The following is a 24268-nucleotide window of genomic DNA, read 5'->3' on the forward strand; positions in this document are numbered from 1 at the left end:
CTGTGTACGAAAAAAATTCAATAAAAGATTTCCAATTATCCTTTTCCAATTTTAAGTTATTTATTTAAGTCGATATATACGACAGTTCGAAATTCGAAATGTAAATTTCTCACCATGTAAAGTTCTTAGTGAAGGAAGAAAATTTACTTTGATAAAATGGGAAAAAGAATCAGATTAATTTTCGGTGTTTCTTACTGAAGTTGGCAGAGGAACAAAAGAAAATCCGTTGAAACAAAATTTAAACTTTAATATTAAAGTAATAAGTAGTAGGCTCGTGTAAATTTGTTACAAGAGTTTGTCGTTTACTTGTAAGTTAGTACGATAATTGAAGAATCTTACAAATCTTCATCCAAGCCATTATTAAAGAGCTAATTAAGAGACTGAAAAAAATAGAATAAAAGAGTTATGATACTCTAATTATAAATGACATTATTTGTTCAAAAATTACTTAAATTATTCGTTGACAATTTTAATAAAAAAAATATGCATACATAATATATTAATGAAAGTGTATTTTTAGTAAACAAGTTCTCAAATTAAGAAAAAAACTATTTAGGGTAAATTACCCTGGGTAATACACACCAATAGATAGACAGTTAAGACTCAAAGACGGAAAAAATATACAATTACTATGCATACAAAATAAATTTATATGAAAAAAGTCGATTCTTTTTTTAATTCATCAGGCCATAATTGAAATACCAAAAAGTATTTAATTATACTTTAATCATTTATAACTTTAACAATTCATCTGTCTTATCAAAAATGTCTATCCATTGGTCTATTTAGTCTAATTACAAAAAAAAAATTTTTATCAGAATAAAAAAAAAACAATAATAAATTAATGATTGAAAAAAATGAACGAGATCATTCATGAAATTATTTATTTATTGGATGTGTATTTTTAATCCTTGTATACTTTATTATCTTGTGTCTGGGGCGAGCTTGTGGGCTTGTCACGATCAGCAGAGTCGGGCTTTGTTGAAGATTCGGCTCGATCATATAGATAGCTCGTTCCCCTTGAACCACCTGGCTGCACGGTGCTGTCATAAAAATAATCTCGTGGTCGATAAGTCCTGTAACATTAAAGATAATACACATGACTTATTAACCCATTTTCCACCTGACTGTTATATATTATCGTTCACTTAATGCTGAATAATCAAGGGTGAATAAGACCTTTTAGAGTGATAAATTGTTAACATAACTTACATCTTCATTTAAAATAGTAGATACTTGATCGTTTGATCGTTTCATCATTTAAATAGAATAGATACATTAAAGGATTTAAGAACTATTGTTATTGTGAAATGTTCATTAAATAATTCAATTAAATGATCCTCTTTACCTACAATAATTTATCAGTGCTATTTCATTATATATTATATGGTACATCAATGTTTAGAAGTTTAATGATGGGTTTTTGGAGCTGCCAATATGGTTTAATATTTTAGTTTATAATTTCTAATCTGGATAAGTCCAGAGCAAATTTATTTGACAGATTTGTAGTTTCCATTAGCGTTAGATTAAAAGGATTAAATGTAAAATATTATTTTCAATTTCGTGCATATTACTCACATTTAATCAATACATAAAATAGTCATAATTTTTTCATTATAAACTCACCCAGAATCTCGTTCTCTATTTAAGTCTTTCCAATTATCTCTAAAATAAATGACGAAACTAAAATTAATTTCCATAAAATTGAAATTTATGAATATAAATATTTTTATTCAAATTACCCAGGATCTCTCTCTCGTCCGGGATTTCTCCATGCATCTCTATGGCCGCCCATATAATTCCAGGCACTTGCGTAACCTCTTTCATAACTAGGACCCCAAGCACTGGAAGAATAGTATCCGTAATCAGCTCCATTTCTCATTGGGTACCTATCGTACCAGTCGTATCGATCGTCGTACGGTCTTCTGTAACCACTTCTATCATAAAAATCATACCGATCGTAGTCATATCCTCTGAAAAAATAATACTTTCAGTGACTTGAGTGATAAAAAACTTCAACCAAGAAATTAATGGTTGAATTAATGACTTACCGTGGGGGATAATTGCGATTATAACGATCATAACGACCATAAAGATCGTCTATAGGACGTCGAGGTGAATCATAAGGTTCGTATCGATTTCCATAACCTAAATGGCGTTGATCCAAGTTGTCGTAACCATTGCCGCGGTCGGCGAACCGATCGTAGTTGCGGTCATATCTCATGTCATAGAACCGATCTCGGCCTAAATGCATATCGTACCTAAAACACCAAATAGCTGCGTTAAATGTTTTATTTAACCTTTGTTTAAAATTTCTTCACATAGTTATTTACATTTACTTCATTACATATTCAGTTATCATCGGTTATATCACTGTTCCCATTTGTTATTTGCATATTTTCCTCTGAATTGCTGAGGTCAAGTTGAGTTAAGTGAGTCATTTGCAATTGCCGATGATCGGAGGTAGAAATAATTAGTGAATAATTTCCAAGCGATTAATTGTTTTTTGAACATGTCATGGAATTTTAATTGCAGTTATTCTATGTATTTATGCAATCAATGCTGATTTAATCAATAATGAGTTTAAATGAGATAACATTTGAGGGTTTTTATTCATCTAAGATATGCTTTGGTTTGATTGTTAAGTTATGTACTTGTGAAGAAAATCTCTTGATTAGTTTAACTAGATTATAATTACGATAAACCAAATGAAAGAAGAACGAGACTGGAATATCAATATTGAGGACTATCTATATTTTAGAATCTTCATTCAATTATTTTTTCTTCTTTTTATTATTATTTTTAATCGAAGAGTATTTCACTGATATTCAGATTCTGTTCTTATGAAAATGTGGAAATAAGTTATCTAAATTTAACTTTAAAATTAGTCAACTTTTTATTTACTTAAAAGTTTTTTTTAAAAATACTACTTTAATAAAGCTCAAATGGATTTTTTATATTTTTAATAAGTTTTTTTTTTATATAAAGAATTATAAACTTAGTTAAAAATTTGTTTTTTAATCAAAATTTATCGGCCAAAAACAATGCAATTTCTCAGATTTAATAGTTTGGAGTTGCTTGAGGTCAATTTAATCTCTTATGCACTCAATGCGCTTGTATGAAGAGGCGGATTTCGAGGGTCAGTTATGATGCATATTAATATTAGTATTGTTAGGATTTTAATTGTTTAAAATTATAATAAACATACAGGATTATTAGATTGCATTGTTTTGATTGTATAAACTCAATAAATCTTTCAAAGTAGTTTATTTTCTGTTTAATTAAAAAAAACCTTCTTTTTTAAGTACAACTTACTTTTCAATTCATGTATATCATTTTAATTTTCAAGGTAATTGAAGTATGAAGTAAAAATATTCGAAATTTAATAAAATTCGGAAATATGTTCATGTTTCATTGTAGATAAGATAGAGAAAAGACGGGATTTAAATTTGTGTATACTGATAGAAGAGATTGTTAACTATCATAAAGATTTATTAGTTGATGATTAGAAGATGATGTTAAATTTCATGCACGTTATATTAATATTTATTAAACTAATTGTTTTATTTTGTTAGATATTATATTTGACTTTTTTGATCGACTTGAAATTAGATGTCGTTGTAAGTAAGACGTTCAATACAATTTAATTTTTAAAATTTTTAACCCTATCGAAAGGCCATGTTTAGGTGATATATTAAATTATTTCTTGATTTATTATGCGATTTTTTGACTAGATATTATCTCTCATGAATTTCCTCCAAGTTATTTTTTTCTCTATTCACTAATCTAATTTCGTCATTGATTTTGATTATATTGGTTTTAGATTTATGTTTGATGTTTTAGGTTTCGTTGATATGAGAAAAAGTGAGATAAAATGTGTATTTATTAATTTAGAAATCTGTTAAAATTGTTACAAAATATTTCTTCAATATCAAAAACTAATTATATTGTAACCAAAGTTCAATATTAAAAAAATATTTATTGACCGTTTAAACAAAGTGCTTCCTTCTGATTATAGATCTTTTCTATCAGTGTACGTAAATTAAGAACATGACTGGCTTAGCAGTTTTAGAAAATGAGATTTAGGATTTTTTAAAACTGTTTTTTCTCATCAGCAGAACAATCAATTGTTACAAATTTGTGAAATTAAAAAAGGAACGTGTTCTACTGCAATACATTAATATCTTCAGTAAATTAAGTTATCTAGCTAAAAATAATTGCAAGAATACTTTATGTGTATTATTTTAATACACTTTAAAAATCTGAGGTGACAAAAAGAGACTGAAAATCGAATTGTAGAGAACGTAACAGTGTTCAACATTAGAGAAAATAATGTTAGTATTACTGTCAATGAAAACTTTTGTTCTTACCTGTCATGATAAGGCAGTGGTCTCATTAAGTCGGTCTTCATCTGTGGTTCATATCGATCAAGATCATAAATGGGTCGTCCTCTACTGTACTCATAACCAGGTTCCTTCACACGATCATAATCAAGCACGGGTCCCCGAGGTCGTTCATATTCATAACCCCTAGGTCTATCCGGTTCATAACGATCACGATACCGGCGAGCATCAAGATCATCATCATAATAATCAAACGGTCTAGGTTTCGGTCTCCATCTAAAAAATATTTTCAATTCCATTACTAACAAGATACTAAATCTCAAAAGTCTATCATCTAGAGTAGTGAAAATAATTTATGTCTTACCCTCTGTCATGAGAGACAGATTTATTGGGATCACAAGTTATACAACGGGATTCGTAATAAGCAGCATCTCGATGCTCAGGTTCAGCAGCACGAACCCCAATGGCACCGGAAGTTACCGAAGAACCCTCAGCGCCATACTTGCTAGCGTAATAATGCTCTGAACGAGCTTGACGGTACAAATTGCCGAGAATAGTGGCCGCAGAGGGAGCTGGGCTTGATTCTTCCGTCACTCCGCATTTTATCAGACCTATTATCACGAGCAGTGATGTTTTTATCTGAAAAATTAAAATTATTTTACAATGTCACGTAATATGAGAAAGAAAAGTTCGTTTTTTTGCAACCACGACACACTTTTCTCCTATTTTCTAAACTCACGTATAGGATTTTATTTTATCAACACCATTATCGAATCTTACGATATTTTTATCTCGAAAAAAGTTGCGTTCACTTTATTCTTTACCACGTAATAGTGAAATTAATTATGTTTATTTTCTCTATAAACTTGTTATTTTCCATTTTTTAAATTTTTTACAATGATTTAAATCGATAACGAAGAGTTATTGAACTGATCAATGTGATTATGTAATAAAACAGTGTATACAAAACAGTTCAATAGCGAAGTAAGCTAGCAACGTTTTGCGTGAGTTTCACAAAAGCGCAATTACGTTGTTAACATGGAAAAGTTCAAAGCTTTCAAGTTATACATTGAAACAACTCTGTTGAGTACATGAGATCACGGAGGTCATATATATAATTATTGACAGTCTTTTGCAGTAATAATAAACTAATTAAAACTCCAAAAAAAATTTATGAAAAGTCCAAGAATAAAAGATACTTCATTTATAATATAGACGTAAATTTTATTCTTTTAAAAGTTTCAATGAAGCTCCGGTGAATCATAATAATAAAGGAAAGAAATTGAAATATTAAATAATATTGTCTCAAAGGAGAGTATAGTCAGGCATCATTTGACATTCATTTTTCTGGCAGCTCGCAATATTATTATTCATAAAGTTGCCCTTTTGAAACTACTTCCTCATTTCCTACGTAAAACTTACTCTCAGACTGATTTATGAAACGCCCTTGTGGTTCGTGTTAATGGATAAGTCACGATTGCGATTTGCATTTTATAATTAAATACTATTCACTATAAAACATTAAAAATTAAATTTCATAATAATTTGAGAACTACATCGCTTATATTTAATCAAATCATGAATTTACGAATTTTATTATTATCAAATAATTTTATGTTACGCTGTAGAAAGTATTTTATTGAATAAATACATGAACTTTGTAAATTTTTTATCAAATGCAAACAATATATCTCAATAGTTAAATGAAAATTCATCAATGCGTATTTTACCATTGCATAAATAGTTGAAATATTTTTTAATGAATAATTGAAAACTATATTGTAGTTTTAAGGTTGTTTTATAATATATTTAAAAAAATGCTTCTAAAGTCATTTAATTAGAATTAAGTGTTTCTACCCGGAAAAAATTGCAATAAATTTTAGTATATCGGTTTTTTATTTTACCATCCTGCTAGTTCATGGTCTATTTTTTTCCTTTTTTTGTTAATAAAATATATCGAATTTAATAAATACACAAATAATATACTTTTTTTATTACACAACATTATTAGCATTCTAAAAGCGTACTTTAACAATGAAAGATTTTTTAGATAATAGAATTTAATGTTCCATAAACTTCATTGTTTTTCAATATTTTTCATCAAAAATCTGTACATTTTATTAGCAATGTAGCATATTGTGAAAAATATTTTTATAAACTTTATTATTCTCTATATAATGTTGTCCAGCATATTCTGAAATGCTCGTTAAATAAAAAGTTCATAACCATTTACTGAGAATTTTCACTGAGGTAATTACAGTAAACAAAAATAATAAATTTTTATAATTGAAAAATAAAAATAAAATTTCTTAAGCTCAGAGCTGCTTAATCCCGAAAATAGTAGTCACATTTTTTCATTACATATTACTATAAGATAGAGAAATCCGTGTGAACATAATTATACCGCTCTGAACGAAAAGAGGTTTATTCGGACGTCCGAGCACAACCACACCCGCTTTCCTAACTCGAGGGACGACGAATTAATGAAGCGTTTACGCTTTGGAGGTGCGCTACGAAACTCAATTAACCCGACAAAAGTAAAGCGAATTTGCATTTAAATCTTAAATACCCACGTTAGCGAGACTGTGTAGCTTTTATTCTCTTGTGGTTTCTTTTCAAACTGAGCGTTATCTGTCTTGGTAACTATAAACCGCGTTGAATTTCAGTTTAAAAAAATATATATATATACATATGCAGACAAATAACTGAATTTGATTTACATTTTTCCGTCGATTTATGTGAATTTATTCAAAGTAAAAAATTTTTTACGCTACTGGTTAATTTCAAAGAGTTTAAGGCCCATCGCGCACGTCAACACGTTGGCAGGTTTTGCTTTTACTTTTCTCCACCCCACGAAGCTCTCATTCATTCTCTTTTGTGATGCTAAACCCACTGAGAGATTAATGGAATATAGTTGAAAGCAGCAGTCACTATCATCATTTTAAACCCAACAATGCAAATCGATGCTTTCTCTTTTATCCTTCGTGTTTAGAAAATGTTTATACACCACATCAATGAATTGAACATTTTGCGTATACATGAATTTGTCATACCAATAGAAGTTCATGGCTGAAAGAAAAACAGGTGTTAATGGGTGACAAAAACTACAATCAAATTATTGTAACGAGAAAATTAATAGTAATTATGATTTTTTAAACAATTGCATTGTTAATAATTTTTGTAACGATGTTATTACAATGGCTTATAGTTTGTGATTGCTATTCATTGACGGTTTGACTCCTTGAAAATAGTATTATTATAAAAAACCATGTTTTTTATTACGATAAAAACGTCAAATGAATGTTCATAACAGTTGAACCCTTTGAAATAAAACGTTTGTCCATAAAAATGATATAATATCCATCAATTTATAATTTTAATTAAAATTGATAAACTCTTTCAGCACTTTAGCTGTCGTTAAAAAACATCAATAACAATAAAGGTTGGTAGAATGATAAGTATGAATTAGAAAAAAATTCAGATGGTTGAAGTAGAATAAGAATAGAGGATTTAGTAGAAAATAATAGAGATTTCAATTTAATTTGAGAAGCTTAATTTTCGTCTCCATTAAGGAAATGATTTCTTTAAGTTGAAGGTGAAGATAAAATTGAAATTCCTTGAGGTACTTCAAAATAATATTAAAGAACCAATTAGTAATTTATTTAATGTCAAATTGTAGTAATTTGTGAAGTTAAAAATATCACAGAAAATTTCATTGCATATCAAGTTCTACGATATGTTAGACTTTCTTATATATTTTAGATAACTTATTCTACATTTTGTCAATAAATAACTCAAATTGTTTTCCAATCTTGCATGTTTTCCTTTCAATTATAATAAAGTTTTTCGAGATTCTTTTTCTTTCTTTATCAAAGAAGCAACTATCTTACTTAGAGTAGAAATTTTAGTTGATTTCTCATTAGCTCCAAATAAGATTTTCAAAATTCATTATTAAAACCTTATTGATTGTTAGTCATCTTAAAGTTTTAAGTGGGGAGTTCTCGTTCCTTTCTAACTATTCTCTCTAATATACCCTGTAAAAGGACCTTCCCTTAAACAACAAATCAGATTAGACCAAGTTCTTGAACTGTCAAGAACTACCACTTTCAAGTGTTGAACTTGTATCGACTAAAATCTTCACAGTAAATCCATATGAATTGAAATAATACACTAAAAGTACATTTAATGTTGGAGTTTTTACTTGTAAGCTGTAGTTACTTTTTACAAAGTTTTAATTTTTTTAATTGGTTTATGACAATTACTAAACACGACTTATGTAGGCTACTTTAAGGTACTTTAAGAATGTTTAAACTTAACAGTCAGTGTATTGGTGGTTTATTTTTCACTTAACTGTCAATAATGTAAACTTTCCACTCATTGCTAATTTCGATTTTTAGAAGTGTTTCATTTAGAGGATTTAAAAACGTTGAAATATGTCTTAGCTCATTTGATTCACACAATATTATAGTCACTTTCTATGTATTTTAACGTGTATATGATTAGTAATGTTAAAAGTCAATTAATAAAAAATTTCTTATTTTTTTCCAAGTAAAAATCTGATAATTTTCTTAATTCTCTCAAGAGTAGCTTCATCGATTCCGCTTAAAATTATATCAGCTTTCAGAGGTACTTTCAGTTATATAGGAGAAGCGAATCAAAATCTATCAATCTGTTTCGTAAATCACTGTAAATCCAAGTGCATTCTCGTTACACATCTGAACATGTTAAATATGACATCACTCATTCGATTAAAATTGCAGTCACTTTTTACACACTTCAGAATGCATTAAATGTGACTACAGTACTAATCAAATGGGTGACGTCATATTTAACACATTTAGATGTGTAACAAGAATGCACTTGGATTTGGAGTGATATTATTGACAAAATACTTTTCAAGAATAGTAAGATTGATTTTAGCAAGTGAGGTAGCAAACAATACATTTCATGGTTAGTTCATAATAGCATAATAAATGAAATCAATATAATGAAGCAAAACTGACCTATTCTGATCCTACATTAGATCGAGTATAACTGGAGTAGCCCAGTTATAAGCGGAGAATATACCAGCTTAGTTTTACACTAGAATAGTAAGAGCATCAGGTGAATAATTTGCCAACAGTTGAAAATGTTAACAAAAAAGTACTTTACCATCAAGAAGGACAAATTTACTGAAAAGCAATTAATTATCGTATTTTTCAGTAAATAATTGAAAGTTGAAGTGCAAATATTGCACAAAGTATTAAACATATTTACTAGAGAACAAAGAAGAATAGAGTGTCAGGTATTTATTTTGGAATCTTGTTTGACTACGAATTAGTGAAGCTAAAAGTTGTATAAGTGTGACAGCAGTTGAGAGAAAATTTTCCAAGAAACTTTCGTGATTAAATTGACCAGTTCGATTAGCTGATAATGAGCAACCAATAGAAACTTTATGCAAGGAAATTCTTCATGCAAAAAATTAATCAGATTGTCAGCAAATACAGAATATACTAAGAAATATAAAAGAAAAAGGGGAAATATCTTAAAAGTTGTGCAGATCTACTTAAAGTTTTACCTCTAGTAAATCTTTTCAACCAAAAATGACTATAAATAAAATAAAAAATAATGTTCCAAGTTAGAAGAGAGAAAAAGGAATATTTAAAAATAAAAAACACAAGTAAGCGTATAAAATTTTTACTGCTTGTAGCCACGGTTTAACCCGAACACTGGAGAAATAAATCACAAAAGCGAATGAGTCAGTTGGTATAAAGGAGGAAGTAGCCGGCGGGAGCAAAATTTTTCTCTCACTTAGATTTTTTAGCTCGTTCGGGTTTTTGGTTTGCCCGTTGTGGTTGCGGTTCAAGGCACTCCATTAGCCGGTGCCAACGAAATCTCATGTATTTGCCCGCCAGGTAAAATAATAAGAGCGGATGTGACGTCACTGCGTGAGTGAAAGAAAGAATGGGTAGTATGTACTGGAGTTACATGTACGTACAATGGCTAGTTCACAGCAAGAGAACTGTTCTACGGCCAATAGTTCACCTGCCCATTATTCTCACCACAATGTACTTCCTTTTGTCAAAATACCGTGAGCACCAGTACGCTGATTATTATTTATTATTAAATACGAGACATCACTACTATCATCCTTTCTGCTTTTCCACTTTTTCATTTCCGAAATCCATTTCATCCATAATTTACTCTTACAAAAATGCTAAAATATATTCCAGCCAGAATTATTTTCTGCAAGATTTACAGTCAAGTGTTACCCTAGAATGGAAATACATTCTAATTATTCCACTCGTTTTTTGCTGCTAAAATTATTTTTTTATTTTTCCCCTTTTTTTTATGTTCAATGTCATAAATAAAATGCTTAATTATTCGAGTTACTCTGACGTGAAAAAAAAAATCTGACAGCGTAAAAAAAATTTTTAAAAATTTTTCACCTTTTTTTTAATTACAAAAAAAGTTCAATAGTAATACACACTAATAAAATATTTGAGTTTATATTGGAATTTCCGTTTCACATATAAAGAAACATACTCTACGGATGGCTGAACGAGTTCACTGAACAATGTCAGTTGTAAACTCTACAAGTATTTATAGCTAACGTTTTTTATCTGATAGCTTGTAATAAAAAAACCATTTGTTATACTGATGACGATAACGATGAATAATATTATTCTTGTTAACTGCTTTATTTTACAACTCAATTCTTTTACTAGTATTTAACAGCAAACCGTTTGGTCATTGGATGACGGACATTAGTGTTACCTAAACAAAACTCAAAATGACAGAAAACACTTGAAATAACTATTCAGAGCTTGCAGAGAATACTTTGCGTTACAAACTACCAAGTAGCTTCTAAAGTGAAGAAAAAATATATAAAAGCCGAAACGTTTCGCGTTTTATTCAGGAGGTTTTTTTTTGAGAATCGATTAGTTTACTTTTCCACACGATACGGGCATTCGAGTACGAATAAAAAGTAATGGCACCCCTATATAGAGTCAGCCACACTCTGAAGTACGAAGCTTTCTTGCTGGCGATTCTTAACTGCAAATACTGGTCGGTGTTTTCACCCCTCATTTGATTGACTTAACAACAATTTAGTGGTAACCTTTAAATAATGACTCGTTTATAACTTGAGTTGTCGAAATAAACGTTATCATTAAAAGAAACGTTTCAATTAACTTTGACAAGTGGAGTCTAATTGATTATTTGATTCTCGAAATTCGACAAGAAAACATCGATATCTATCTCGTCCAATAGTTTGTCTTCGTTCTACCGACTGCAATTGACTCGGCGAGTTCTCGATTAATCTTTTACAGATTGAAAAATTGCAAAGATAATGGAAAAGCTAATTCTTTTACGCTCCCTTGGTTCTAAGAACATTGTAATATACTAAGAAATTCTTTGCTCCATTTGATCAAGATAATTAAAAAATGTTGGACGGTTTTTTATACTTTTGAGTAAAGCACAAAATTAAACATCCACAAATTATTTCTTCAAGTCTGGTGAGCTTAAATACTAATCTAGGATCAACGTCTAAGACTTTAGACATAATACAATTTCGCATTTCTTCGTTACTTGAGTCTTGTCAGCATCTTGTGGCATTTTTAGCCCAACAGAGCTATTTGTTTCTTCTTGGCTAATTTTCAAAACATTTTTATACTTTTTCGGGATAAAAAAAATGAATTGCAAGTTTTTATTAAATGGTGTAATCCAATGCAAAATTAAATATCTGCTGGTTAATTCTTCAAATCGGATAAGCTTAAACACTAATCTTGGATCAACGTTTCAAATGTAAGACAGCTTTACATTTCTTATCATCATCTTGTGGCTTCACTTGACCAACATGAGGTACTTATTCATGTACTACTCCCCGTGAATGCTAGAATTTATCTGAAATCTAATTAAAATGAGTACTAGTAGATAATCCCCTGAGATTCAAGTGTTATATCGAGTTTAATTCGATACAAATTGACTATAGAAACTTGAACGATAAATTCTCTTTGAAGGGAATCGAGCTCAATAATTGATCAATAAATACACGTGGTATTTGTGGATAAAATTTTTTTAGCAAAAACAAAACTCACCATAAATGTTCCATTAAATCTTCGAAGTTTATACAGCCCTTTTCTACTTGAAACACTATAACAACCCATGGTTGCACCCACATGCGTACACGTTCGTAACTTTGTACAGTTTGAACAAGTTTCAATTCAACGCAAGTTATTTTATAGCTTTTGTTGACCTTGCTTCTCGTGGATAGATTTCCTGTACTGGCCCCCTGCTCTCCGGGAATACAGAAATATCAACTTCAAACATCACCCTCTCGTTCATGCGCCAACCCAGCCGTGAAAACTCGTTTCGCTGTCTCGACCACGACGGAAGAGACTCAAACGTCACTTCCATCCCTCATAATTCTGAGACGTACATGGTTATTATTCTATTAAATATTTATTAAGTCAATTGAGATTTGATTTTATCATTATTATTACGTAAATAATTAATAGTTTGCTAAGAAAAATCCGAGTAAATCTTCTTTCATAAAGGATTTAATTAAAGATACATTGTTTTTTTCTCAAAAAGCAAAATAAGTGTATGACTTTGAATGATAAGTAGATTTTTTTTTTAGTTTATTTAGAGTTATTATCCTCTTTAAAATTTTTGAAATATCATTGTGAATTTAAGTTTTAAATATTAGGGTGAATACTCTCAGTCATGAGTTTGTTTGATATCAACATTTCACTGTTTGCTTGACAAGTTGTTGAGCATTTCCGGGTGTCAAGTTGAAGAATTTTGATATTACGGAAATGATATAATTTTTTATTTCATGTTTTTTTTCAGCTTTAATTAAAATTTGTCTAAAATTTCAGGCACAAACCTTATTATATGTAATTCCTTTCATTAGAGAAGTAAGAGATTTTACATGTTATGTTGGAGCATCAGAATTTTTGATTACATACTTTTTACTATATTTAAAATTAAAAATGCTAAAAATATAAAAGCTGAGATAATGTAAAAAGCAATTTATTATTTTATGAACAAAATTTTAATAATTGCAGATTAAGTAACTAAGGGTTATTAATTATTATTTTTTTTTCAATAATCCAGTAAGAACGTTTCTCTTAGTTTGCTCAGTTTGTAATCGAAGTTTAGGACCTCTGTATAGTTTGTTACTCTTCTTATTCAGTAATAATAAACACATGTTGCGAATTCAAGTGGGAGCCTATTGGAAGTTAATTATTACTGAAGTTAAGGCGCTATTGCACTATAAATCTCAGTTTTCCAAAATGCATTATTTTAATGCGGATAAGTGTGTTAAGTATTACGTCACCCATTTGATTAACATTGTAGTTACTTTTAACGCAGATCTAAGTGTGTAAAAAGTGACTACAATGTTAATCAAATGGGTGACGTCATACTTAACACACTTCTCCGCATTAAAATTAAGCATTTTAGAAAACTAAGATTCATAGTGCACTGAGGGAAAAAAATTTTTGTTTCAATGAAATGCTTCTTTGAATAGAATCTATAAAATAATTAATTGATTTAAAGAAATGTTTTTTATCAACAATAAGCTGATATTGTACCGAATAAATCTAGTTTTGGAACAATATCAGCTTTTCATAATTTGTATTCTAATAAAGATTTTTTTTTTAATATTTTTTAATTAATCTATCCTCTGTAGCGTTCAAATGACTAAATATGATATAAATACACTGAATTTATAGTGAATCGATTTAAAAAATCAGTTAAAAATAACAATAGTAATAAATGAGTAATTATTTTATTTGAGTTAATTGAATATTAACTAATTAATGTGAATCATTTTACTTTGGAAGATAATTTTTTCAAACATTTTTGATAAAAGTATAAATCTGCACTCAAATAAATTAATTATCTTTAATAAAACCATTTATCTGATAGTTAATAATTTATTTATATTTCACTAAAAAATGATCTTCTACATTTAATTTTTAAATTTATAATGTTGAATATTCCACATCAGTCAGAAAGTTTACACTATTGTTTTTCAATTAAAAAAACAATTGATATTCACATTCTCTTTTAATACGATTCATTAGTACATTAATATGTTACATGATATTTGATGATTCACCGAGATCAAAGTCACACGAAATATTTATTTTATTATTAGTACTCATGTCTACATGATTATATAATTATAAAATCCATTTATTTATAAATTGGGAATTTTTTAAAAACTAGTTTTCATCTACTAATATAATGATCAAATGATAAATTTATTTGCTCAAAAAGCTATATTTCATTTAAATAAATTCTGGAAAAAATTAAATCGTTTATTCACCAGCACAAATCGCTAATAACTATTAATCTATATTTCATCAAATCAGATTCATCAAAAGATTTTTTTTTCATGAAAGAATTTTTAGTTTTATTTAATCAATGTTGTTTTATTTATTTTCAATTATTCAAACATTTTTCGTTCCTTTAATATCATAAAATTTCTACTCTGTAAAAATATCCAATATCACTCCAAATCTCTAGCATACAAATGTATCCTTGGCATATACATTTATTCTCTGGTTGTCAATTATTTGATAACACATTTTTGCAACTAATTCAATCAACATAGTTGGAGAATATGGGTCTGTGAAAATAATTTCATTATCCTTCACCAACAGAGGAATGTAATATAAATTCAGAAGTAATTCCGAAATATTATGGTGATTCGATTAGGTATTATTAAATTCATTTGTTTGTATTAATTGGAAATTGTATTAAGGGACGTACAATGACTGTCATAGAGAAATTAGGAAGTGACTTGTCGAATGTCAAAGTTTGAAAACGGAAATGCGCACTGCGACCACGGGCTACCTATGTTAGCAAACTGGTTAAGCAGGTTACCGAATTAGAATAGGATATTGGCAGGAAGTCGGGGCTACAACTCTCGGGAATTATGTTGGGAATTCGCGAATACAGGAGGGCGTCACGCTTGGCGCCTCGGTGCAACTAAATTCCAACACTATACTTGACCGTATCGAGTTGTAAGCCATGAGATTGCTATTCTATCTTGCAAATATATCGCACTCAAAGGTTCACTGAGCCATTCAGAATATCTTAATAAAAATTTTTCAATAAATTCTTCGTTAGAACAGCTTTAAAAAAAAATCCCCTACAGGATTTCGATTATTTTCTCATTTATTGTCTAAGGTATTTCGGATGATATGGGCAGGGATCAAGAAAATATTTAAAAGAAAATCAATATTTCAAAATAAAATAGCTGAAATTATAATATAGGTTAGATTTTTTGTTTCCTTTTTCAATAAAAATGAATTTTTTACTACCGATAAATTTGGTTAGTATCTGATATTGAAAGTATTTCTATTTTAATTTATCCTTTGGTAAAGTATGTATAATTTATTCTTTATTTTTCTGAAAAAGACTGAGAGTGAAGCTTAATACAATTTTTATTATTTTCGTATTGAAATTTCTTGAAATAATTAATTGAATATCGGGATAAGTATAAGATTAAAAACAATATACAGCTTTAAGATAATATGTAAAATTATTTACTTTTACGATTGTTGTATTAAAAATGAGTGATGAAGTTTGAAAAAATTACCATCTAAAATACCCTCATTAAAAAGTGACTCCAAGAATTGGATAACAATTATAGAATATTTATGTACAGTTACATGATTTACAACAATAGTTTAACTGTTTTGAAATAAATTTCCACTTTATTATGAATGACACACTTTAGGAGTATTATTTTTTTTATGGTGGAAAGCAAACTGCACTTTTTGTTTTCTTTTGTTTACCAACATGTATTGCTTGTGCTACTTTATTATCGAATTATGATTATATTACTGATGATAATCAACAAAAGCCAGGTGAGCAAGCGTGACGCCGTTTTTTTTCTCGACTGTTTTTCTGTTTGATTTGGAGGTCAGAGGAAGTGAAAATCTTGCCTCTTCCACCCGGCTATTTTCTTTCGTTGGATGTTAAGATAAAAAATTAGCCAATAACTAAGATTCATAAAATAAATTTATTAGTTATAATAGTTGTAGTCATAAAGTCAACCTTCTCTATGTCATGAGAAATAATAAAATGTTAAAAATTTCAGCTGATTTATTAGCTAGTAGAGTATCGTAATGCTCAACGTTCTACAGGGTGTGATATGCTGTTCGCTGTTCAACTTCCGTTAAAATTTATGATGCTCTCGAGGAACCAGGGACGATTGCCGTGAAATTTGTGAGCACAAGCACTTTCTTCTACCTATAAAAGCATGTGATCCTTTTTTGGCTATATTTCGATGCTAAATGAATAATAAAGAAGTTACAAGGGTTACTTTTTTTTTTTAATTGAATTAGAAAAGAGCTTGGAGCGGAATTAAGACAAGCAGAATAGATGATGATATTATTTTTAAAATGAGGTAATTAGTTAGTCAGAAGAGTATTTACTGTGACGAAATTAAAAATGTTTTCATTGGTTTCGTATATTTTGAAGCTTACTAGCTGTAATGAGTAACAATAGCCATGTTTAATTATAACGGAAGTCCTTTTAATTTGGTTTGAAAAGACTTTCGATTTTTTAATTTTACATGACCTGGGTGTGAGATCCCGAGTTACTAGTGCGAATCAAAGAGAATTTATTCGTATATTAACAAGCTCGAAATAAATGGATTTTTTGAACTGAAAATTAGATAATTTAAGGATTTGTTGGACTGAAAATGCACTTATAGGATTCATTGATTCCACTAGTTTTTTTTTTTTTTTGGAAAAAATATTTTAAAAAATAAAATCGGATTTGTTAAAAAAGAATTCATTAATTAAAAATTCAGTGAAAGTAGTGTGTAAGAAATTGAGTTGCCTAATAATGCCGTGTTCATTGTGAAAAATTTTTTTTATTGATAGTTGTGCTTCCAAGTCGAAAGTGACGTTTTTTCTTCAACGGTCAATAACTTTTGTGAAAAAAGCCTTTACAGTATGCGGTGGGAAAAATATTTGTGTAGACGGATAATCTTCATAATGTTTGACTACGATTTTTTTCAATAAAAAGTTATTTATTCCTCTGTTGCTAAGAATATTGAAACAATAAATTATTGTCCAGTAAAAATTCTTATACTTTAATGCATATAATTTTAAAAAATCTATAAATGAAAGCTTTTTTTCATGTTAATAAGTACTTTAAAAAATGAAACAAATCATAATATTGACGATTCAACAAAAAACCACTGACCATAAGTGCAAATATGCTTATCTAATTTAATCTATCGTAAAAAAAAGCACACGGCATATGGAAAGTGTTTCGTGTTCAAGTATAACACGAAACACAATGTGTAAATAATTATCTTGAATGTAATTGCTTATACCGTAATCAATAAATCAATACCTATGTTTTTTTTACAAAAAAATTTTTATAAATAATCTTACACATATTTACACTGAAAAATCTTTACTCTAAATTAAATAACTTAATTAAATATTTAACATATGAGAGGATGTTTCAACAAATAATCATTGCTTTTACAAACACAACAGAAATTTCAACTTCAATAAATTTATGTTAAATAGTAATCATATATCGCTTTAGTAAGATTAATATTTACTAATAATCAATGCAACCCAGAACAAATCATAAATTTGCATGATAATCAGTGGGCTTAATAAGAGAAAATTAAAACAAAGCTCTCAATATAATATGAGTCTTTTCCATAGGAATGGGTTCCAAAAATAGAAACTGCAAAATGAACAATATAAACAATATGTGCTCTGTACGGTAAGCACTGAATTGCACAGCAGGAATACAAATATTCTCAACATAAATTTGATTCAAAATGAAAAAATAAACATCTTTCGTAAAAAAAATTATTCTTATGATCCATCTACTAAGAATTAATTCTTTTTATAGCCAAAAAATTCTCAGTATATAAATAAATTCAAACAATCAATTTTTTCAAGTTATTTTTATTATACCCCATGTTAATATTAATGAACTATTTAATAAGCAAAGCGTATTACAAGCATGCAGAAAAATCCTACACATATATATATATATATATATATGTAAAACTAGATGGCAGATGAGGGGAATGTCATACATGTGGTGGTGATGGTCTTGGTGCACATGGAATAAGCAATAAGCTAATGCTGCAGAAAACGGCTACTTAGTCAGAGTGAGGTCATGCAGTCCCATCCGATGGGTAAAGAGCTAATAGTTCAATAGAGTTCAAAGAGAAAGATAGTGCATATGACTGAATAGCATTGAAAAGGGTGGATGATGAAATCTTTGACGGAGTTTCGTGGTTTAAGTGGTTAACGTCAAGCATTAGGGAGCACACGTTACAGAGAATCCTGCGGGATCCTGCAATACAATGACCTATTGCACTCGGCGACGTTAATCAAGCTAAACGACATAATATATGACTGTAACACGATTAATGCTACCATATATGTCTCAATCTATTTATCAAACCTTGGTCATTATCGTATACTAATCAGCCAACGCTTGGAGATGATGCATCGGAGTCAGGCTCTCTACACTTAATGTAATTTGCTTAATATTGTAAATTAATATCTTTTAAGTTGATGTAATTAATTTATTGCCATACTTCAAATCTCATCTTTTGAAAGCTTCGATCGTTATGACATCACTTATTCAAGAAATAGTTTAGTTGATTTTAATTAAGTAGAAACATGTAAAAAGTGATTACTATGCGGATTAAATGAATGACATTACAATGACACGTTTTAAATACATAGATTAATATATTCAGATTATCTAATTTTTTTCTAATTCTATTTCATCATTTCACTGTCTATTAGTTGGAAATAATGGAGAATGTCATGGAAGGAAAATAAGAAAGTGAATGTAAAATTGATGATTGATTGAAAAGTTTATACATAACAGTTTTAAGATTTTGAAAATGTTTTTTTGTTGAAGAAGAAGACTTGATTATTTAACAATAAGAAATTCATTGAGGTGAATTTTGAAAGCTTTATTCTACCTAGCTCTAGAATATCCATTAGTCTCTACCAGTGGCTCTTTCGCACATTAGCTAAATTTACATGCTCATAACTTTTCAGAAGATTTATGTTTCACAATGTTTTTTTTTTGTTTGAGAATGTAAATCTGCAAGATGCATTCATATACTTTGAATGAAAAATTAGTTTGATTTATCATTGTTTTAAAAATTCAACGAAAAAAAAAAACAAGAAAATATTGCACATAATAAAAAGTATTATTGAAATAATAAAATGTTTTATTTTCTGAAGATTGTTTGAGGTAGGAAGAACTTAATGCCTAGAAAATAAATTGATTTGAATAAATATGAAGAGGGAAAAGAATGAATCACATTTAAATATTCAAATCAAGTCATGGGCTGCATGATACACATAATAATGATTGATGATCATTGCATCATGGTACTTTTTTCTATTATTTTTTGTGATACTTCAAACAAGCTATTTACACTTTCATAACACGTACAATAAGATATTACATAAAATAATCATGTGTACATTATGAAAAATATACATAGTAATTTGTTTTTCTTGTATACTTAATTCAATTTAACATGCTTACAACATTGACTGAATTTAAATAAATTTATTACCGTAATAAAAAAAACTTTGATTCATTTTTATCAAATATGACAATACTATTCATAAACGTGTTATACATAATATTTCTGAATAATATATTTTTATACAATCTAGTGCCTTAAAACAATTTAATTACATTTTATGCAGTTTTGCATTACTGAGGATACCACTGAGCAAAGTGGACAGTACATGGCCTGGTCTTTGAGCTCCTAAACTAGGACAGTCATTAATTATATATTTCATTGTTAACATAGTGTTGTCATCGCATTTCCAACCTATTAAACACATTGCATTTTACATTAGCTACACATATATTAGAATCAGTGTGTTCAATCTTAAGTCTTTGAAACATTACTTGCTCTTTGCGTTTGAGGATAAGGTTGGAGAACTTTTCATAGCCATTTCTTCTGATCTGTTGTAACTTTCTCGTAGACTTTTCTTATTCCTTCCTATTCCACGTTAAAGGGATGTATTTCTTTAGTAGATGTTTAGATACTAGTATGGTTAAATAAACCACTTCAATATCAATAGTATCTGTTACACTTTTTTTTTTGCAAATTCATCTACTTGATCATTTTGGTGGAGCGTAAGCTAGAGAAATACCTGTTCCTTGGTGGTCTGCTTGTAACAGTTGATGAACGATGTTTCTTATCTATTGGTCGGTTTGTAAGAAGTGCTGTAGGGCCATTGATACACTCAGGAAATCCGTTGAAATAAGAGAGAAGTCTATTCTTTTTGTAAGGATCATTTCTAAAGCTTTTTCTATGGGGCATGTTCTACAGGTAAAAATTAATCAAATTTTTACAAATTTTTTATCATTTTTGTTGTAAAAATATAATGGATAGAATAATGGATAAGATGCATTCAACTGACAACTTAACTTTGGTATATTTTGGAGAAAATTTTATTATGTATTAACTTACACAAACTAGATGAAAGACTGACTGGCTTCAAAGGCTAACAATTAAGACTATAAAGAGAAGTTAAATTAATTTATTTCGTTCATGTCAATTGTTCTTTATTATGACAGTACATCCTCCTTTCTAAGTTTTGGAGCTATTTATAAAGATCTATTGAATAAATTGTTCACATTGATTACAGAGTTCAATAAATAAGTTCTTCGATACTGATGATGACTAAATGTTTTGATTAATGCATTTTTAATAGCTTTTATTAAAATATACTTTCGAATAAATTAAAAAGCTTTTATTGTTATTAACTATCGTTTGATTATAATTATTCACATTATGATGAACAATACATTGATTATGATGAATAATCAATAGATATTCGTTGCACGTAAAATATGAGATTGTCTCAAATCTAAGCTATTCAATATACGATATATTGATAGGTCGAAAATTCTCGTTGAATTAAATAACGGCATTAACAAGACCAAACTACAATAGAATTTACAAACAAGGGGTGTGAGAGTTTTCCATTTAGATAGCCAATTTAGATCCAATTATTTCTGAAAATTATTCTGGGATTTGTTATAGACAAGCCATGATTTGAATGAATTGCAATGAATAGAATAAATAATAAACGCTTCAATCTTTACACAATTAAAGTAATTAGTATAATTTAAGTGATTTTATCTTTAAAAAAAAAAAATTAAGAAAAGAAAAAGGATGAGAGAAGTACTTTGACAGATGAAAAAGGTTTAATACTATCACACTAATCTCCAGAAGTTCAGATAATTAATAAATCAGACCTATCTCAACGATTTCTACTTTACTCTTTTATACGTTAAATGTAATCTTTCACTAAGATGACAGTGAATAGCTAGTAGAGAAACTTTACTTGAGTTAACTGAGGAGAAAGCTTTGCTTGAAATTTTTTAAACAGCTCACAGCCATTTAATGGACTGTTTTATCAAATAAATTTTCATTCATGTCATTTTATACTTATCATTAGTTAAAAAGCTTTTTTGTTATAGCCAGTAAAATGTTTAAAACATTTTTTTCATTTGAATAAAAAATTTTTAAAATCTGTTCAGTTTTCAACTGGATGATTTCCTGTAAAGCAAGGAGCACATTAAATCACTTTGATGAAATTTGTAAGACGTAAAAGAAGTATAATTAATTTATGGAGAATGAAAGCCACATCTAGATTTTACATTGACCTGAGCTTTTACGTAAAGGTTAATTTCTAAGGACTCTTAAAGAGTGAGTTTCGTGAGTCGATGGCTTCTGGATACGGTGCCAGCATAGGGGTAAAATACGATCAGGAAATTGTAGCCTCAAAGAAAAAAAGGTGAGCTCACTTGGAAAAGCACACTTTCTATTAAACTTCAAAGAGAATCTTATTTCATGACCAGACGACATTTTGCTGTGTCTGCGCGGTCACTTTGACTACTTGTCATGGTACCTGAGTTTAGCGAAGAATAATAGTGTTGCAGACACAAAACTTGTATTAACGTCCATTATAATAAATGCTATTTTATATTTTAATTAAAAATTTCAAGCTATTCTTTAGTGACTTGTTTATTTTCTACTTAAGATGCATTTAAATTTTTTTCCTGTTGAATTTTATAATTTCTCATACATGTAATGGCTGTAGAATACTTAGATTATAAACATGTGCTCTCTCGAAGTAAAGCAAGTGTATAAAAAAATGGATTAAAAAAAAAAAGTATTCAACTCGTGAGATTATAAACGTGTTCTGAATAATCATTTTAATTATATTTTGTAAAGATTTAAAAAAATCTCTAAGTAAAGATTATAGAATACAAAATCTCAAGAGAATAATCCTACTGTAAAAGATACGAAAAAATAATCTCATTAATACAAAAAAAAATCCATGTATAAAACCTTGATGATAAAAAACCCCTACAAGAGCACTCTAATGATAAAAAGTTTAAATAAATCAACTAGGATATTTTTTTAAAAACTAATTACATCAGTTACATATGCTTTTTGCTTTTTAGACCCTGTTTTTAGTTACACCTGAAGCAATGTTACTTTTATTCTTCTAGTGTCATGAAGTATCGGCTTTAGTTAATTGGTACATCTAGAAATTTTTGTGGAATATTATTTTTTAATTTTATTATTTATTTTCTCAATTCAAGTTTGTTGTATTAAGTAGAATATTATTGATCTGACTTAATAGTAATTACTGTTCAAATTAACTCAGAATTTTATTAGTTTTAATAAACATTAGAACTCAAAGTTTTTAATCTTCTGCTCAACTAATTATCAATAAATTAAATAAAAAACATAATACGTTAAGAAGCCTGAAGAATCAAAACAATACTTATTCGAATAATTAGTAAAGTTATTTTCGTCCAAAATATTATTAGAAGTACACTTTCTTAATTTTTATAAACCTGGCAAGGAGAAGGTTAGTTGTTTAGACCATACTAAAATTTGATATAAATAGTTCACAAAAATTATCAAATTGATTATCAATTGGCTTGAAATCTTGAATCAAATAGTCAAATTCAAAGTTCAATTTTAAATCACTTTAGTCTTTTTAACTCTTTTTTGAACCAATTAAACACTTGTACTTTTTCTTCATTGGAGTTATTGATTTAATACTTAGAGCATATAAAAGTCTATTCGATACTCCATCACCTAAAATCCTAGTAGAAGAGAGCTTTAAGTTGGCTTGACTGAAAAAGGGGCCACAATAGTGGTGTACCAATTGTGAAATCAGTGTTTTATATGGTGTAGATAAGATTGTAATAATTTTTTAATTTATACGAAATAATGGAGTTGCTAAAGTGTTATAGATTTTCATGTCTTACAATGTCAACTCAACTGCTTTATTTATTATCGCTTTATCTGAATATTATCGAAAAATTTCACATTTTCCTAGATTTCACAATAAAAACTCTATAAAAGTTGTAGCTGGGGTAACTAGATTTTTTTCACAAAGAAAAATAGAAAACATGTCTCTCGAAGTTTCCTTGTAAGTTTGCCTCAACTTTTTACTAGTATCTCAACTACTCTTCAAAACGATTTATATACAGCTTGCGACAGTTCACACGTGTTCCACTGGAATACCCCTCACTTTGGGTAGACTGTCAGAAGTGACCGTTGGATCTCTAAAACTTAGAAATGAGAACGGGTGTCGTTCTTGCAGAAAACTTTAATTACTTACAAAATCTTTTCAACTGGTGATTAATATTCTCTAGACTCTGGATCATTTATAATTAATCCCGTTGATCTTTGCCAAACAGATGAATACTTTATGAGATAATTGAGGTCAATTAAAAATACATCCAAGACTGTATTTAATGAAAAAAAATTTATTTTTTTAAATAATGAATTTTTTGTTCAATGATTTAAATAAATAACATAATATTTGTATCAATAACCTTGACAATATTTCCATCAAAAT

General features: G+C 28.7%; 1 protein-coding gene across 1 annotated transcript; it reads right to left on the minus strand.

Moving 5' to 3' along the window:
- Nucleotides 1-620: 620 nt before the first annotated feature.
- On the minus strand, nt 621-12519 carry LOC118064944 (uncharacterized). The gene is made up of 7 exons (XM_035079903.1): nt 12422-12519; nt 4708-4982; nt 4371-4619; nt 2052-2261; nt 1743-1973; nt 1627-1665; nt 621-1076 (listed from the first exon to the last, which is right to left on the minus strand). The coding sequence occupies exons 1-7, from the start codon at nt 12488-12490 to the stop codon at nt 905-907; spliced, it is 1245 nt and encodes a 414-aa protein (XP_034935794.1). The 5' UTR covers nt 12491-12519; the 3' UTR covers nt 621-904.
- Between the last annotated feature and the right edge of the window lie 11749 nt (nt 12520-24268).

Source organism: Chelonus insularis, unplaced genomic scaffold (assembly GCF_013357705.1).
Source record: "Chelonus insularis isolate UGA/USDA-ARS -01 unplaced genomic scaffold, ASM1335770v1 contig_260_pilon, whole genome shotgun sequence".
Taxonomy (NCBI): Eukaryota; Metazoa; Arthropoda; class Insecta; order Hymenoptera; family Braconidae; genus Chelonus; species Chelonus insularis.

Coding starts and splice junctions, on each gene's coding strand:
- LOC118064944 (XM_035079903.1), bottom strand. CDS start 12,490: ATGGGTTGTTATAGTGTTTCAAGTAGAAAAGGGCTGTATAAACTTCGA. Junction 1,666..1,742: donor GGACGAGAGAGAGATCCTGG/GTAATTTGAATA, acceptor CATTTATTTTAG/AGATAATTGGAAAGACTTAA. Junction 1,077..1,626: donor AATAGAGAACGAGATTCTGG/GTGAGTTTATAA, acceptor TTAATGTTACAG/GACTTATCGACCACGAGATT.